General features: G+C 43.3%; 1 protein-coding gene across 3 annotated transcripts in view; it reads left to right on the top strand.

The window, feature by feature from the left end:
• Nucleotides 1-18,023, top strand: part of SORBS2 (sorbin and SH3 domain containing 2) — a 147,026-nt gene that overhangs the window by 11,926 nt on the left and 117,077 nt on the right. For all 3 annotated transcript variants that reach the window (XM_054989734.1, XM_054989733.1, XM_054989732.1), the window contains exons 3-4: nt 8,622-8,671; nt 14,043-14,135. In XM_054989734.1, coding sequence (XP_054845709.1) covers nt 8,622-8,671; nt 14,043-14,135 — 143 coding nt within the window. The remainder of the gene's footprint in view (nt 1-8,621; nt 8,672-14,042; nt 14,136-18,023) is intronic.

Genomic DNA, 18,023 nt, shown 5'->3' with positions numbered 1-18,023 from the left:
GCAAGTTGTTACAGCTTGGACTAGATAGATACAGGGCTTTTTTTCAGCTGGAACATGATAGAACGGAGTTCCGGAACCTCTTGAAAATGGACACATGGCTGGTAGCCCCGCCCCCTGATCTCCAGACAGAGGGGAGTTTAGATTGCCCTCTGCGCCACTGGAGCGGCGTGGAGGGCAATCTAAACTCTCCTCTGTCTGGAGATCAGGGGGCGGGGCCACCAGCCATGTGACCATTTTTGCCGAGGGTGATTTAAACTTTTTAAAACTCGGACCCAAAGTGGGTCGGATTGGTCCTGGGAGCATGCACGCACTTTGCGCGCGCACATGTGGTACCAGGGGCACCACCTCCCACCAAGAGTTTCCCCCTGTGCTGGCAACCCACTGAGTTCCACCACCTCTTTTCCCAGAAAAAAAGCCCTGGATAGATATTTGTTACTGCAACACTCCATGGATTGGGTTGTAAGCCAGTTTGTTTAGGTACAGGGATGCCTACTTTTTAAAAAGTAATTCCTGATGCATTGGTATTTTATGGGGAAAGGGTTGCTAAAGAATCGTGCCTCTGTGAGTACTCCTTTTGGCGTTCCAGAAAAAAAAACCCTAAAAGAAGGGACTCCCCTTTCTGTTGTCTAAGTGTGTGCTTACCCTTCTTTTTCTGGCTCATTAATTGATAGCTAGTGCACATCTCCGTTTGGAATGTGCCCGCCCTTTTGACAGTATGCTGTCTCAAGATTGCTTTTGTTTTATATGAATGGTATGAATTCCAGTGAACAAAAAAAGAAGCTATATCAAAGGATTTGGACTGTCCAATTAATTTTATGTCATTAAAGCACGCATGGGAGCATGAGGAAACCAAAAGAAAAAACATAAAGCGAATTTCAGGCTGTGAATGCCAGGCCGTGTTTTTATTCAAGAGTCCTTTTCTTCCTGTTGAATTTTGAAGCCATAAAAATTGCATGCACCATCCATAAGGTTCCCAGCTGAATAGCTAAATAAACCTTAATTTGTAGGGGAAACTCCGAATGTAAAAAGATCCTTTTTTATTCAGTTTACTGTAAAGAGCTGCCTATGCAGCTATAAAAACAACCCATAAAATGCACATAGTATGCCCTCAGTCTGTGTCACTTCTTTGGCGCTTTCTGACTGATGTTCGCATACTTTCTTTTCAGAAAAAATGTACTGAATTCCTAAATTATCTGAGGAGTATTTGAGGAATATATCTTGAGCATAACAACAACAACAACAATACAACAGTCGTTTCATCGGGGTACTGGGAACTATTTCGAAAAACTTCACAACTTATATGGAAAAACTGCAGCTTTCTGATACAACACCTAGAGAATTGCAAAAGACAGAGTTACTTGGAACAGCGTACATTTTACACCGATACCTGGCTGATACTTAGGTCTCTGGTGGAAACTTTTATCAGCTCAGCAAGGCCAATCAATGATAACATGTGATCTTTATTTATTATTGATTGTGTTGTGTGAAATTTGAACAATAACAGTAACAACAACAACAATAATAATTGACTATTCTCTTCTCTTGAGATTGAAGTAGGAGAGGTCAAGGATAAACTTGTTAACACCACAAACGTCTTTATCATCTGTTGCTCTGTCTTTTTAAAGTGAAAATGAAAGAACGGAAGCCAGGCACCAAGTCTCCCAAGGGCTACTGCTCAGTGCTACGGCTTGAGACCTACACAGATGCGCTTACAGTGGTTTGAAATGAGATAGGAACATCCTTTGACATTAATCAGCTTTATTAGACCTTCCATAAATTATATATTGTGGCTTATTTCAACAGAACTGCAAGTTTATTTTGATCCTGGAGTTAGCATATTGGGGTGTCCTCTAATAGGGAGAGAGATGGAATGGGACACTTTGTTTCATCATACTTATTTATTTTTACTCTGCTTTTCTTCTCAGTGGGGACCCAAAATTATTAGCATCATCCCCCTCCCTTCTCAGTCATATTCTCGTAAAAACAACCCTATGAGGTAGGGTGAGTTGAGAGAGGGTGACTGCTGTAAGGTCATTCAGTGAGTTTCCATGTTCAAGGGGGGATTTCAGTCTGGACTTTCCAGGTTCTGGTTGGACACTGTATCACGCTGTTGGAGTGCATGACTCTGTTTTTGTAGGGGCTACTAACATGGGTCTTATGTGCAACAGCCAGCCTTGGATCATACATAAATATTGAGACTCCACAAGGTTTTAGAAATGAGACCAGGGTTGACCTGTAGCTCAGTGGTTGCCTTCAGAAAGTCCCAAGTTCCCTTGCACCACTAGATGAAGGATCTTGGGTGTTCAGAAAGACTTCTTTCTGCTTGGAGGAGCTGCTGCCATTTAGAATATATAGTACTGGACAAGATGTGCCAGTGGTCAGACTCACCATAAAGCACCCTCGTTAGGTGCTTTATAAAATCAGAGTTTCAGGAGTGAAACACAAAAAGGTGTATTCTTAACAAGGGACACTTGCAAAGTATGACCACCAGGGGGCTGTTTTCGTATTAGTGTTTCTATGTTCAAAGGCAGAACCCCTTAATACCATTTCTGGGGAGCAGGCTTGGGGGAGGGTTTGGCCCCTGTGCCCTACTTGCTGAGCTGAGTATATCCAGTTGGCCACAGTATGAAATATTATATGATTATATCAACCATTGTCTGATCTAGCTTAGCTGCTCGTATAAAATAGGGTGGCCAGACCTCTGTCCTCAACTTCCAGGAGCTTTTGGGGTCAGGGCACCTCCAGTTTTCTTCTTTAAGTGAAGTCCCGATACTCTAGGAATTCACTGGAACTCAGTGGTAAAACTCTATGGTAAAACTCAGAAGTGACATTGTTAAATCCAGTTGACCTCACTTCCCAACCTCATTTTGCTCCCACTACTCATTCAAGTAGTAATGAGGGATGGGAGGTGGCTGCAGGAGGTCTGCAGCTGTTCCAGGTATGCTGGCAACCCTACTATAAAATATTTTTGTCCCAGGCCTCTTGCCCAATCAAACTTTTTCACTCTGTTAGTTATTTCTTGACTTTCTTTGCTAGCTCCTCTCCTGGTCATTCCTGTGCCTGCTCTATTTTCAACTCATAACTTGCAGCGTCTTTACCAGACCTTTCTTGCTTTGTCCTGTAGATTTGACATGACTACCCAATGTTAATCTTATTTCCTGGCTAACTCCATAGTAAAACCATAGAGTTTCTGTTGATTCCTAGAGCTACCCTACATCACTTCTGGGTTTTCCCCAGAAGTAACATGGAGGCACACACAGAGTCATAGCCCCCAACTTCCAGCAATGATTTATTCCCAGTTCGGAATCCTAGTTTATAGGGAAACACAAGCCATCTTTGTTGGGTCAGATGTAACACCAAAGTATCATTTGCCATGCCTTGCATAGGGTACAGACAGGAGCATATGGGCCTAAACATTTTCCAAGCTTATTCCCACTTGTGCACCTGTCATGGGAGTGGTGCGGCCATTGGGGAATGCTGGCGAGGTTGTAAGAGGACCGGTGGGGCATGTGCCTCCTGCTGTGGCCTTGCCACATCTGGCCGAGCTTAGCCACTGGCCGAGCTCTACCATGAAGGTCCTTAGGGAGCAGATGAGCAGTGCTGCAGAAACACGGGTGCCGGCAGCATGGCAGGCCTCAGGATTGCGCTGTCTGAGGCCTTACCAATTCAGAAATGCCCCCTTAAGGAAAAAAAGACAAACTATGGTCGATGTCTATGCTATTATTTGGTTTTAATCCTTTTTTTTTTGAAAAGTCTGACGGGGATTCTCTTAATTCAAGGTAAACATCTGTAATAATTAGGATTGACTTCCTGTCCAGTAATACAGATGGATGGTGTCATCAGGAGGGGAAGACAGGCATGTTTGTGAAGTTGTGACCACAGCTGAGTTAATTATATACTCCCCTTACTGCAGTAATGTTTGTTCACAGACTTGGCATTTATATAGCACAGAGATTAACCCAAAAAAATGCACATCAGTGGAGCTAACTACAATTTACATTAAGAAATCAAAACTGTCGGTGAAAAACCTTGTTCAAAGAGTTCTGTACTCAGAGTATCTTAGCTGAAGTTCTGTGTGTAGTGTTGCATTTTACAGCCGGTATTCCTGGTGCTACCATTTGTTCAGTTCCAAACCCTGAGAACATTTTAAAATGCTGTCTCCTCTAGCAGCAGGCAAACACTCTTGGAATCTAATGCTCTTGGAATAATTTGTGGCAGTTAAGGAAACCAGCGTTACTATTGAAGACGATTTATTTCAGACTGAGCAAAACAGGCGGGACTTGTTTTGTTCTTTGAGTTAAGGTATGGAGAATTCTAAGGAAGTAAATAATCTTAGTTAAGTTTTACTTGAAACAGAATGGCATGAAGTTTTATTAGCCATTCCCCAAATTCCTACAGCTGCTCTTTATTGTTCACCTTATTCTCCCCTAACATGGTTTTGTCTTTGGATTTACAAATAAAACAGAACCTCTTTTCACTTCTGCTAGGGAGATAGCGTTTTTTGTGGAGTTCGGGACAGTCTTTTTCTTGGCTGTCATCAGACATTTTTCTTTTAGACAGGGTGATCCAGTCTAACCAGAAATCTAATCCCCTTTATCCCTGAGAACCATTTTTAGAGGGGGGTGGCATTTCAGCTTGCCTTGGGAGAGGGGAGGCAGGAAAATTGTGCTCCGGGGGAAGTAATCTTTGCACCTGTAACTTAGGGTGGGTCCAACCCCCCCCAGAAGTCACAAATAAAAAAAGCCTGAGATAGCCAAATAGTCCCTCAACTCCACAAAAAATGCAGCTTCCCAAATACTAAAAATACCAGCGTTTATAAATTTGTTTATAAATCTAAAAACAAAACGCTTCACCCATTCCTTTCATGGACCTGCCATCTACAACCTTCTCCTCTCATCAGGTCATTAGGTGTGCCTCACAGCAGACAACAAACAGCAGACAAAACACGACCATGGCAGAAATGGATGGGAGGCACCATTTTAGGCTGCCTTCAGCCTTCGGTAGCCACTTAAAGCACTGAATGTTATGAGGAATTATGAGGGGATAGCCCTTCACTGAAAGACTTCACTGAAAATGCCCAGTAACCTGGACAGCGATTCTGTATATTCACCAGCTTCTGTAACAGGGTACCTATATCATTATTCGTCAAACTATTTGTTCCATGAGAGGCCTCAGCACATGTTAGTCAAGTGTAGGGAGACACAATGTTAGCCAGGAAGTGTAGTTTTAAAAGACAGAGACTGCAGAGATCGCTCCTCAGAGGGTTTGTTAATTTCATCTTCACCTCACTGAAGCCTCTGTCAATTTCACCTCTCCAGTCAAAAACTGTGGGGGATCGGAAACCAGAGGGCACCAAGGAATGGAATTGGGCGGGAGCTGCCTTCTGGAGCTGGGCTTGGGCCTGGAGGGGTTATAATGGGCTGAAGTTTCCCTTCTGGCCTTTCACAGCCCCTTCACACAGCTCCAGCGTATAGCAAAGCCTTTGCACTGTGGCTGGCGCTGTCTTTTTAACTTACCCTTCCTGGCTAACGTTTCGTCTCCCAACACGTGTTCTTCATGTGTTAGATGTCTTGTGTAGAGAGACTCTAAGACAGCTTAGAAATAATACCCTTTCTTCAAATCCCAGCTCCTGCTGATGCACAAGACGGCTAGGATGGCACTTACCTGTGATATTGACACTGTTTCGCCTATTTTAGCACCTTATGGGATAAACACAGTCACAACAACATTAGTAGCTATAGGCACTTCGTCAACCTTAAGATAGTATCACTCATCATCTTTTTTGCGACTTCATTGCTTATTTCTAGTTTGTTTGTGTGTTTGTTTTGAATGCCATGGAGCATTAAGTCCCCAAACGGAATACCACAGATACTGAAACCTTTCCAGCTTCCTGGTTTAATGTATTTATAATTTGCGTTCAGGGCATTCGAAGTATCTGGCAGGCTTCTGTAATGGCCCTGATTCAGCACTCATTGCACTCCGTGATTTTTAAAGCCTCAAAAATCCATTGGTTAAGGAGCAGTGATTTTTATAGTGCCTGCAAAAATAGCCACTTACGACTATCTAGAGCCAGAGAGTAACTTAAATGTTCACTTTGTAAAACCTACCTGTTTCAACTTTGTATATTTTACTGAAGTAATAAAAAGCATGAATTTTTCCCTTCCGTGCATCCACTTACCTTTTTTTTAAGCTATAGTCCATTGGGCTTTTTTGGAAATGGAAATTTGGGTCCCAAATCTTTTCCACTTGGTGACAGACTTTTTTTTAAGCAATGCGTGAACATTTGAAAATAGGTTTTTTATGTAATGTAAGCACTAAGTTTTAGTTTATGACAGAGGAGCAAGTGGTGTCTCAGGGCCAAGCTAGAACAGGGAGGAATACATGTGAGCAGGGCTTTTTTTCTGGGAAAAGAGGTGGTGGAGCTCAGTGGATTGCCCTCAGAGAAAATGGTCACATGGCTGGTGGCCCCGCCCCCTGATCTCCAGACAGAGGGGAGTTTAGATTGCCCTCCGCGCCATGCGGGGCAGAGGGCTATCTCAACTCCCCTCTGTCTGGAGATCGGGGGCGGGGCCACCAGCCATGTGACCATTTTCAAGAGGTTCCGGAACTCCTTTCCCCCACGTTCCCCCTGAAAAAAAGCCCTGCATGTGAGTCTGTTCACTTGCTGTTCAAGTGTAATTTGTCACTTCTAGCTTGGCCCTCAGGTCAGTTCAGTTCAGTTCAGTTAACCTTTATTGGCATCAGTTGGCACAATATTCACAATACAAGAAATGTAGAAAAACAAAGTTACTTCTGGAACCACTCCTGATGGAATTTTATAGCCATATAGAGAAACATGGCTACATTCTCAGTGGTTTTAGGCAGGGAGTCATTCAGAAGGAAGGAATCCTTTAAGGAATCCGGGAAGCCCCTCATATTAACTAATTCTGCTTCTAAATATTTAAGATGGAAGTCTGCATATGGTTGGCAATAAAGCAGGACACGCAAAACTGTATCAATACTATCGTGATCACAGTGACATACTCTGTCTATGTATGGGATCTTATTATATCTGCCGAATAAGATTGAAGATGGCACCGCATTGAATCTTGCAAGGGAGAAGGCTCTGCGAAGATGTGGTGCCTGTAGGGCAGAAAAATAAGAAGCCATGCCACCAGTCTTAAGGGGGATCTCAAAGCTTAGAGGGGAACAGGTTCTATTGCCTTGGCTAGATAACTCCTGATATTCGATATCCAGTATTCTATGTTTAATTACCCTGTATGCCTCTGGAAAGGAAAGTAGGTATAACGAATCAATGGATATGCCTATGGTAGTTACTTTCTTTTCAATATAGGCTAGCCAATTAGACATGTTGGACTCTGAGAGCATTTGTTGTACAAAGCTCTCTGCCTCTGCGGTATAATGCAAGTGTAGCCAGTATTTTACTGTCCTGAGCCACGCTCTTGTTTCCACAAGATTTAGACCAGTTTCTAGACACAGGGCTGCATAAGATGTACAGCGCAGCATGCCGATAATTTTCCACAGGAAACTGGCCTGCACCCATTCCGTAGCACCATCAAATGCACTTGTCCGTGCTGGGATGCCATATAATAGTTGGGGAATCACGTTGGCCTTAAAGACTTCCAGCGCAGCTGGTACAAATTGGTTTCCTCTGTTATAAAAAAAACCCGGGATATAGCTGATGCGCTGATGTTGGCCATATTTATTGCCTATTTGCGATGGTTAAACCATGATGCATTATATTGGAAATGCAGCCCCAGATACCGCAAGTAGTTAACCTGTTCTATTTCTTTCCGTCCAATTTGGACAATTTCCTGGATTTAGAGAAAACGATTATTTTTTATTTCTCATGATTCAAAATCAGTTTGTTAGTTGAGAAAAATGTAAGACGTCTATCCAGTGATCATTTTAAGCCTACTCTGGAGCTGGAAAGTAGGACAGTATCAACGGCGTAAAGTAACAAGGGAACATGTAAGGCGCCCAGTTTAGGATAATGACTTGTCCATGCTGGGATGCCATATAATAGTTGGGGAATCACGTTGGCCTTAAAGACTTCCAGCGCAGCTGGTACAAATTGGTTTCCTCTGTTATAAAAAAATGTAGGAAATCAACTAGGATTCTAGGAAATCAACTTCTTCTAGATAGGGGGCGAGATCATTGAGAAACAAGTTGAAGAGAAAAGGAGCTAATATACAGCCCTGCTTGACACCTTTATTGGATGGAATTTTGGGCGTTAGTTCCCCTGCCAATGAGCATTTAATTTGGCAAGTGGTGGCTGTATACAGCTTTTTGTTAAGGTTAAGTAGCTTCCTATCTATGTTTAAGTGGTGTAATTTGGCCCATAGGAGTTCCATATCAATTGAGATCTTGGAAAGCAGCATATAGTTTTGAGTTACTCCTTTTAACATATTTGTTAATCAGATGAGATAGAGTAGTACAGTGATCCAGCGTTGACTTCCCTTCTAGCTTGACCTTCAGTTAATTAAGGCCTGGTCCTGTAAACTCAACCTGGATTCATCAGTATTTCTTCTCCTCTCAGACCCCAAACCAGTCATAATTTGTTATATGTCTTTGTTTTGTGGTAATTTAATGAATTGTTCTTTTTTGTTTGTTTTCTGCAGAAAAACTGAAGACTTCTTCAGCAAAAACTCCAGAGTAGAAATGAATACAGGTATGCCATTTCTATGAATGGAGGGGAAACATGGCCCTTTTTAAAAATTCCATTCAGCTAATTAAGAAAATTATGGCAGGATTCAGATACGCTCTTTAAAATATATGTATATGCATACATCAATTATAGGTTTGTTGCTATAGACGGGGCTAGAATGTATAAATACATGAATTTATACATGCATATGCATATATACATGTTCCATTTCAATATATTTTACATATTTAGTAAAATATATTGCTTTACAGTATACATATACATAGTCTAACACAATGGTATATATATAGCAAGGGTTTTTGCTTATGGTAATTCTATTCTAAATTCTTATTGTTGCTTATTTACTCAGCTGTATTTACTAGTACATTCTTACCTAGTTATATTTCTAAATATGCTGCCAGATATAGATGCATGTGTTTTGCATAACTATCTTTCCAAATCATTATATTAAACAGTTATGAGGGATCCACAAATGCAGTTACCAGTTAGCCAGTGACAAACTCAGTTTGTCTGAGGGCCCACCTCCCTTTTCATGTTCAGCACCAAGCGAGAGGTCCTCTTCTAGTTTTCTGCATTTCACAGGAGATGTGGCGGTGGTGGGTTTCTCATTTCATGCAAAGGCAGTGGAGACAGACTTCATACTCCCCACCAAGAGTGCTCTTGAACATGCAAAGAATGTAAAAGTGTCTGTGCTCCTTTGCAGGAGCATATTAGCTAGTCTTTATAATTAAGTTAAACTCTTCAAGGGCCAATCAATACTTACGATCAGGGCTTTTTTTCAGCTGGAACGCAGTGGAACAGAGTTCCGGAACCTCTTGAAAATGGTCACATGGCTGGTAGCCCCACCTCCTGATCTCCAGACAGAGGGGAGTTGAGATTGCCCTCAGCGGCGCAGAGGGCAATCTCAACTCCCCTATGTCTGGAGATCAGGAGGCGGGGCCACCAGCCATGTGACCATTTTCTCCGAGGGCAACCCACTGAGTTCCACCACCTCTTTTCCCAGAAAAAAAGCCCTGCTTACAATACAGAACTAGTGTGTGCTTAATATTATTTTAATTCAGTAAAGTTTTGTCCTGGCCTTCCTCCAAGAAGCTTGCGGAGATAAAGATTGTTTCTTCCTCCTCTGTTTTAGGCTAGGCTGAGAATGCGTGACACTGGCCCCAGGTTGCTTATCAAGTTTAATAGCAGAGTAGGGATTTGACCCTTGGCCTCTCGGATCTTAGTCCAACACACTAACTACTCTAAAACATCACATTAGTAAGTAATGTAAGAAAACAGAAGCCATGTGGAAGTAGGAGTGCCACATAAGAAGATCAATACCAGTGTCACAGACAGGGACAGATGGGTTTGGTTCTTTTGTTCCTGCGGTGTGATCTCTATGGTACAAGAACCATAGGAAAGCTTTATAACTTGATTCTAAACATTCAGTCCTATGCACAGTACTCACTGCTAAGTCCGTTGGAGTCAGTGGGCTTAGGAGGGTGTAACTGTGTTCAGGATTGCGCTGTAAATGTGTTAAGTGGTATTCTGACTAGAGATGGGCATGACTCAAAAAAACGCACGAACCAGGCCAGTTCGTGGTTCGCAAACCAGTGGTTCGTGGAAGCTCATTTCCACGAACTTCCAGGAACTGGTCTACTGGTTTGTTTGGGTTGTAAAGGGGAAGTTTAAATGGCCGTTTCTCCAGGGAAATGGCCATATAAACTTTTCCTGTGGCTTGCAAATGGCAGGTCCCTTTAAACTATCAGCTGGCAGGCAGCAAGGGAGGATCCCCCCTTGCCACCTGCCAGCTGATAGTTTAAAGAGACCTGCTGTTTGCAAGCTGCAGGGCCCTTTAAACTGCCCAAACCTCAACCCCCAGCCCCCCAGCCCCACACTTAACTTGCCCTGTGGCCCCTCAGTGTCCTCCTCCTCCTCCCATGAGGGGTGGGAAGGTCGTTTTTGGCCTCTTCCACCACTGCGTGGGCCCGCATGGCAGCTTCCTCCGCCACTGAAAACGGCCTCCCTGCCCCTCAAATGGCCACAGCGGCAGCCATTTGAGGGGTGGGAAGGCCATTTTTGGCCTCCTCCGCCACCCTGCAGGCCCATGCAGTGGTGGAAGAGGCCAAAAACGGCCTTCCCACCCCTTGCAGGAGGAGGGGGAGGATGGAATGGGCCCACAGGGCAAGGTAAGGCTGGGGGGTGGGGGTGGGGTTTGGGCAGTTTAAAGGGACCTGCGGCTTGCAAGGCAGCCAGGGATCCCCCCTGCCGCCTGCCGGCTGATAGTTTAAAGGGACCTGCCACTTGCAAGGCAGGAAAGGGCCCTTTAAACTGTCAAATGCCTTTTTCCCTGCCGCTGCTAAGCGGCTGGAAAGGGGCATTTAAACCCCACCAACCACGAACTGGTTTGTAAACTTGCCCCAGTTTGTGCCAGTTCGTGGTTCCTGGTTCATGAAAACCCACAAACCTTATGGTTCGGGTTTTTTGTGGTTCGTGCCCATCTCTAATTCTGACCAGAGACTATTACAAACGAAGAGCTTAATCAAGATCTAAGACTTGAATTCCCTATCCCATTAGCCAAGCACATTTGGTTGGGGGGATTCAATCCCTTTTTTTCAGGGTTTCGTCCCTTATCAGTAAACACAGTTACACCCTTGTTAGTCCATTGAAGTAAATGGACTCAAAGGAAGTGACTCTACTTGTGATTGAACTGTAATTTTCTTTTTTAGTTTTTGGAATCCCCATTGCTGTTTGCAGAGTTCTTCATGCCCCCAGCCTCTTCATATTTATCTCTATAACATTATCTTCTTTCCTTGCCAATCTTTAAGACATATGTAGCGGGTGTGTTGGAGAAACCAGTGTAAAGTAGTGGTTAGGATTTCAAACTAGGACTGGAGAGATCCAGTCTCAAATCTCTAATCAGCCACGAAAGACTTTAGGTGATCTTGGGCCATCCTCTCTCTCTCTCAGCCTAAACTACCCCACTTGGTTGTTGTAAAGATAAAATGTAGGCAAGGACCACCTGAGATCCTTGGAGGAGAAGCCAGATTAAAATGTGATAGATAGCTAGATAGAGCTGCAAGCAAAACTGAAGTCTGCCTCTATCTCTTATGCTAAGAAGCAGCTCCGTTCTGCTGATGAGAAATTTATTTGGGAATCAATCAACTGATATAGTCGGCAGATCTGTTTACTGCATGAATGTATTCACAATATGCAGACCACCTTTTCATATATGGATAATTAATGGGTCAAAGTTAATTTCCTCAAATGGATCCTTACAGTCTTCCCATAAATATTGAAGGCAAGAAAATGCATGGCTATTGTATGTGGTTAATTCATCCCATTTAAAAATGATTAAATACGCTAACTGCCTTATAATAAATGAAGGATATAAAGACAAATCACAGTAAAGCATGCATAGTATTGGCAGAAGGCTAAAATCTATTAATCTTAATGTTAAATCATCCCCCGCCCCTCCAAGTTACCTGATACTTTTCATCTCGGTCTGTTCTGAGCAGTATTTCCTAAAATTACTTTGATTGGGAAACCTGCAGTGGGCTGAGTGATCAAATTAAATTGCACGCGTGACGTCTTGAAGCAAACTGTTGATTGTCCATAATGTCAATGACGGTGAACATATCAGCTGAGCTAGAACGCCAGAAAATAAAAATTAGTGGCTCTATCAGTAATTGTTTGTCCTTTTATCTTGTAGAGCCCCTGTCTTAAAATGAAACATGCTCTTTTAAAACTTCTGCTTGAATTCCTTTAGCTTCTGTGTTGAATTTCTAAGAGCCAAACAACAAGTGACGTCTTACACAGGTTGGACACTAGTCGGCTTCCCTCAAGTTTTGATGGGAAATGTAGGTACCCTGGTTTTACCCTGGTTTGGCTCTCCATTACAGCTGCAAGACCAGGATGCCTACATTTCCCATCAAAACTTGAGGGAAGCCGACTAGTGTCCAACCTGTGTAAAACGTCACTTGTAGTTTGGCTCTAAGAAGGAAGTACCACTGGTCTTGGAAAATCAAGTCTGTTCCCAAATTTATAGTCGCTGAGTGTGACATGAAACCCTCACATTGAATGCTGAATATACTTCATTGTTCTACCCCAACAGTTTTTTTAAAAAATTGGGACAAGAATTTTTTTCCAACTAGAATTTTCTTCAGATTTGTATTTCCTGAAGTTACAGGCAGCTGCCATGCTATTTTCCCCCCATCTTTGAATAGCAAAATTCCAAAATTGGAGAGGCACTTGACTATCTCAGAATTCTGGGATTTTGGATTTTCCCCAGAATTTACCCATAAACAATAAATGTTCTGTTTTGATCTCTGTAGTGAATAAAGGGCTGTTTCCACACAGCTTAGCTTGTTGTGGAAAATAGCAAAATCTCGTGTGAAATCTCGCAAGAAGATGCTGTTATCATGTGAGAAGATGCTGTTATTGCATAAGAAGATGCGATAACAGTGTCTTCTCGCGTGATTTCGCGTGAGATTTCGCTATTTTCCACAACAAGGTAAGCTGTGTGGGAACAGCCTAGGTTAGAAGCTGAGGAAGGAATAGGGTGTATGTTCTAATAAGTTGCTTCTACTTGGTACTTTTTTTCCTTAGACAGAGGGCAAAAAAATACTATTATCAAATTCTGAATTAAAGTATTCTCTGAATAAGTATACTAAGCCATATCAAATGGTTAGTATCTTAGTGGGTATTCCTTACAATGCTGTTATTGAAGTGATAATGTTGTAATTGTAATCCTCCATTTTAGAATTTTTTTTGTATGTGTGTGTATGTGTGTAATGAGTTAGGTTCACACAAGCGATCTTTCCAATACTAGAAAGCACATGACAAATCTCTTGGCTCGTTTATTCTTTGGAATGGCAGTATTAATTAACTAGAGCTTCCCCAAGCCCTTTGGTATGTATATACAAATCCGTAAGGATCAACAGCAGTTGCTAACTGCATGAATATATATGTCTCTGTTAGGGCTTTTTTTCTGGGCAAAGAGGTGGTGGAACTCAGTGGTGGAACTCAGAACCGCACAGTGACGTCACTTTTGGTCAGCTCCAAGAGGGGAGTTTTTTAAAGTTTAAATCGCCCTTGGCGAAAATGGTCACATGGCCAGTGGCCCTGCCCCCTTATCTCCAGACAGAGGGGAGTGTAGATCGCGCTCCGCGCCACTCCAGTGGTGCAGAGGGTGATCTAAACTCCCCTCTATCTGGAAATCAGGGGGCGGGGCAACCAGCCATGTGATCATTTTCAAGAGGTGCCGGAACTCCGTTCCACCACGTTCCAGCTGAAAAAAAGCCCTGCTATTAGTGTATGTCACAATACCACATGATATGTCGCACGTGCTTGCTCTCTGTTGTGGGCCTGTGTCTGTGTCATTTTGTGCTTTCAGATAGTGGTGGGTGTGCTCGCAAACGTGCTGCCATGTCTGTCAAATTAACTGCTGTGAAGAGGGTTCAGAGTTCTCCAAACCTATTGACCGCAGGTATTACTATTAACTGTAGAGTGCTGCTTTTGAATGCCATTGTGTTACGTTTTGTTACAGTATCACAGCTGAAAGAGACAAGATGGATGTCTCTCTCAGTAACCCTCTCAGTGGTTATTGCTGTATTTCTTTTAGTCTATCACCACATTTTATTTCTTTGAACAATATAATCTTAGGCTATGTTCCCATAGGATTTCTTGCAATTTAGCACTGAACCACTCAAACATGTCTAAATTTTGACCAGAATTTACTTGTACTCAGCCTTATTATCAGTCATTGAATTCAGGCCCAGAACATGTGCAAATAGTAAAGAATCTTTGAGCTTAGAATCTTCCCTGAGCTGCCACAATATATTCCCTCCTCATTTAGATTTAATAAGAAGGGCTTCTCTTTCAAATGGTATTACTTTGTAGACAGACTTGAGCCACGGTGCTCTCACTTTAGAAAATATACATTTGCTGTACAGAAAGCAGTTCCTCAAAACACACACGTATGCGGGATCTGACTCAACAGTCAGATTTTGGCGTTTTATGCTAACAATTCTAACTCTCTCCTTGACCACTGGATTCGTGGCTTGCAAGTGACACTGTGTGGCCTGCACGCATGGCTAGTAAGTGCATGGCTTGTAGGTGACGTTGAACCCAAGAAATCAGTCTCTCCACAACCATCATTAACATTTCTTTAGCAATAATGGTTCTTCTGTAAGCCTGTCTTGTCTTTCGGAAATGATCTCGCTTATACATCACGTATCGGCTTCCTGGAATGAATGCTGGTGCCCTAGCACAAACCTGGTTCTGGTTGACATCAGTGGACAATTGATCGAATGGTAGATCTGTGTACACCCAAGCACCCTTGTTTTCACTAGTTTATACATTGGCCTTGTGTTTCCCAACCCTGGGATTCTGCAGGACATTGTCAGGGGTTCCGTGGGAAAAAAGGTAGGTAAAGGTCGTCCCCTGTGCAAGCACCAAGTCATTACTGACCCATGGGGGGACGTCACGTCACATTTTCTTGGCAGACTTTTTACGGGGTGGTTTGCCATTGCCTTCCCCAGTCATCTACACTTTACCACCAGGAAACTGGGTACTTATTTTACCGACCTTGGAAGGATGGAAGGCTGAGTCATCCTTGAGCCGGTTACCTGAACTTGGGTTCCGCCAGGATCGAACTCAAGTCGCGAGCAGAGCTTGGGCTGCAGTACTGCTGCTTACCACTCTGCACCATGGGGCTCTTTCCGTGGGAAATAGCAGAATAAATAAATGAAATTTTCGAAATACAACTAAAAATTCCAGATATCCCTCAAAATATCATGGTTATTAAGGTTATATTTAGTTGTATTGTGTCTGTGTTTGTTTCCTTTTGTTACAATACAAATGACAACAATTTAACAGTAATTGAATTGCTCTCCCTATCATCAACTTCTTCTGGCCGGCAAATGTTTTCCTAGGTAGAGGTTCCTTGGAATTTGAAAAATTAATTTAGGGATTACTCCATGGAAAAAAGCAGGTAAACACTATATTGGGAAGTTTATCCTGGGCCATTTCCACACGTCCTAAAAAGAGCACCCCACTCACCGACCTCTGGCGTTTTTTCCACGGAATTACTGACGTCTCCATTTCCAGAACAAATCCAGGCAGTTTTGCTTCCATTTTCACAGTGTTGCAAAAACTGCCTACGTCTGTTTTGGAAATGGAGACATCAGAAATCCTGCGGGAAACCCACAAGCATTTGGTGAGTGGGGTGCTCTTTTGTGGAAACGACCCTGGTTTGTGTTACCAGTGGAAATGGCACCCGCCCCCCACCAAGAGGGGCAGTGGGAAAATAACTTTCACCTTTGTTACCCATTTCAAAGTTCATGTAAGCCAAGGCCTGCCCCACCCCCCAAGTTCTGATGCCAGATTGTGTAGAGACCTAGTTTGCATGATTTCTCCCCCGCCCTTTAACCAGGCATAGAGGGCACAGGTCTCATGAGCTTTGTCACACACAGGCACCCTACTGTTCCTCCACTTTACAAAGTCTGCTGCAGCCGTTGATAAGTTATGAAGTGGGGCAGAGTTTTATTTAGTGGGACTAATCTAGTTTAAACGTAAATGTGCCAATACATGTGAATTGCGAGTTTTGCACAGGAATTTGGAGAGCTGACTGCATGATGAAACAGAATGCTGCCTTAGGCTTTTCTGTTTTATCACCATGGTAGGTCAGATAGAAAGAAACAGTTTGGACCTTAAAGAAAAAGAAAGACCTTCCTAATATTTTTCATAAACTTACAGTGTAAGTTTCCCATAATCCTTTTCAGTATATCCTAATAAATATAAATGTCTGAACGAATTTTTGTAGAAAGTAACTTTCACACTTTATCGCCAAATTGGAACTAATGTAGCATTTGTTCATTGTCAGTCTTCTGTGCAGTCCTGCATGGGACTACGCATGTGCAGGCCTGCTGCTTGGTAAGTTCTGTAGCTTTAAGTTTGTAGAGGGGCGTCTTCCTCTCCCAGAAAGGCAGCGCCCAACCATCAGTTTCTCTCTTGCTGCTGGTCAAAGAGAGCTCCTCTGCTGCTTTTCGTCAGACCTTCTGCATCCCTGCTGTTTTGCCTGAGAGTGAAGAAGAGAAGATGTGTAAGATCATAGGTGAAAAAGCCTTATTTAAAAAGTGCACCTAATGCGGCACTGAAATGACCGAGACAGTTTGCCTCATCTGTCTGGGAGAAGGGCGTAACGCTGGCGCCTGTGGACATTGTGACGTTGTCATGCCAAAAGCCGTGCCGCAAGAGCTACCAGACTCCAGGCTATTCCTTGGGAAAGGGCACTTTCCAACACCAGTAGCTTGGCAGCCAATTCCTCCACCCTGGCAGAGCTCATGGACTGGCCAGATCTGCCTCTTTAAGCACCTTGAACCAGTGTCTCAGGCCAAGTGGATCTGATTCCATCCATTCCAGGTCCAAGGACCCTTTGGAGTCAGTCTCAAGAGCCCTGTCATCAACGCTGACCCCAACCAGCTCCTGCTCAGATCCGAAGCCTGAGAGGTCGAGATCCCCAGAGGCAAACCAGTCCATTTGTGCGACTGCAGAACCGCCCAATTAAAGGGCTTAAACCAAATCAAAGCATGCCTCCAAACAAAAAGACAGCTCCTGTCATTGGAGAGAAGCACTCATCCTCCCCCCACCCCAACACACAGGAGACAGTGATAAATGCAATGAAGTGCTGTTTAGTTCTATTCAGTTATGGTTACACAACGGAGCAAGTGCCATGCCTTCCCACCTCCTTCCCACTCCCTCTGGCTCAGCCTAGCCCCAGACTACCCTGAGTCACTTCCTCCAAGGAGACCATCCCTCCTTGAGTGTGGGGTAGCCCCAGGCCAGCCAGACATGCCCAAGCTGGGCAGCATTTGACCACACCCTGCCCACGTTGCTGGCTACGTGAGACTTGGCTGGATTAATACTCTGTGGCAGAGCCATCTCTCTCCCATGCTGCCCCTTCCTCCCTCCCTCTAGGACTGCAAGGGCCATTGGAATTGCTTATCACAGCAGTGAACACTCAGGTATCAAAGAATAAAGATGTAGTCTTCGGAAGGTGTAAGTTAATGGGACTGTAACAAAGGAACACTTTCCTTTGTTACAGTCTCTTGAACTGTGCATAGATAGTAGAAGGGAAAATTCATTCTAGTTAATCAGTGCATGCTCTGTAGCTTTTGTCTAAAGTAAGCATCATTTTAGGAAATTTGCAAAGGGTAAATGTGTTTCTACATCATGAAAAAAATGCCTTTTTTATAGCCCATAACAAACAATTACCATTTTGCTGCTTTAAAGAGATTGATTCTTACTGCTGGAGTGGCTCATGTACAGAATGATCTGCAGTGCATTTTAAAACACCTCTGCGTAATTAGTCACA

Source organism: Eublepharis macularius, chromosome 10 (assembly GCF_028583425.1).
Source record: "Eublepharis macularius isolate TG4126 chromosome 10, MPM_Emac_v1.0, whole genome shotgun sequence".
NCBI lineage: Eukaryota > Metazoa > Chordata > Lepidosauria > Squamata > Eublepharidae > Eublepharis > Eublepharis macularius.
This window is presented reverse-complemented; position numbering and strand designations above follow the sequence as displayed.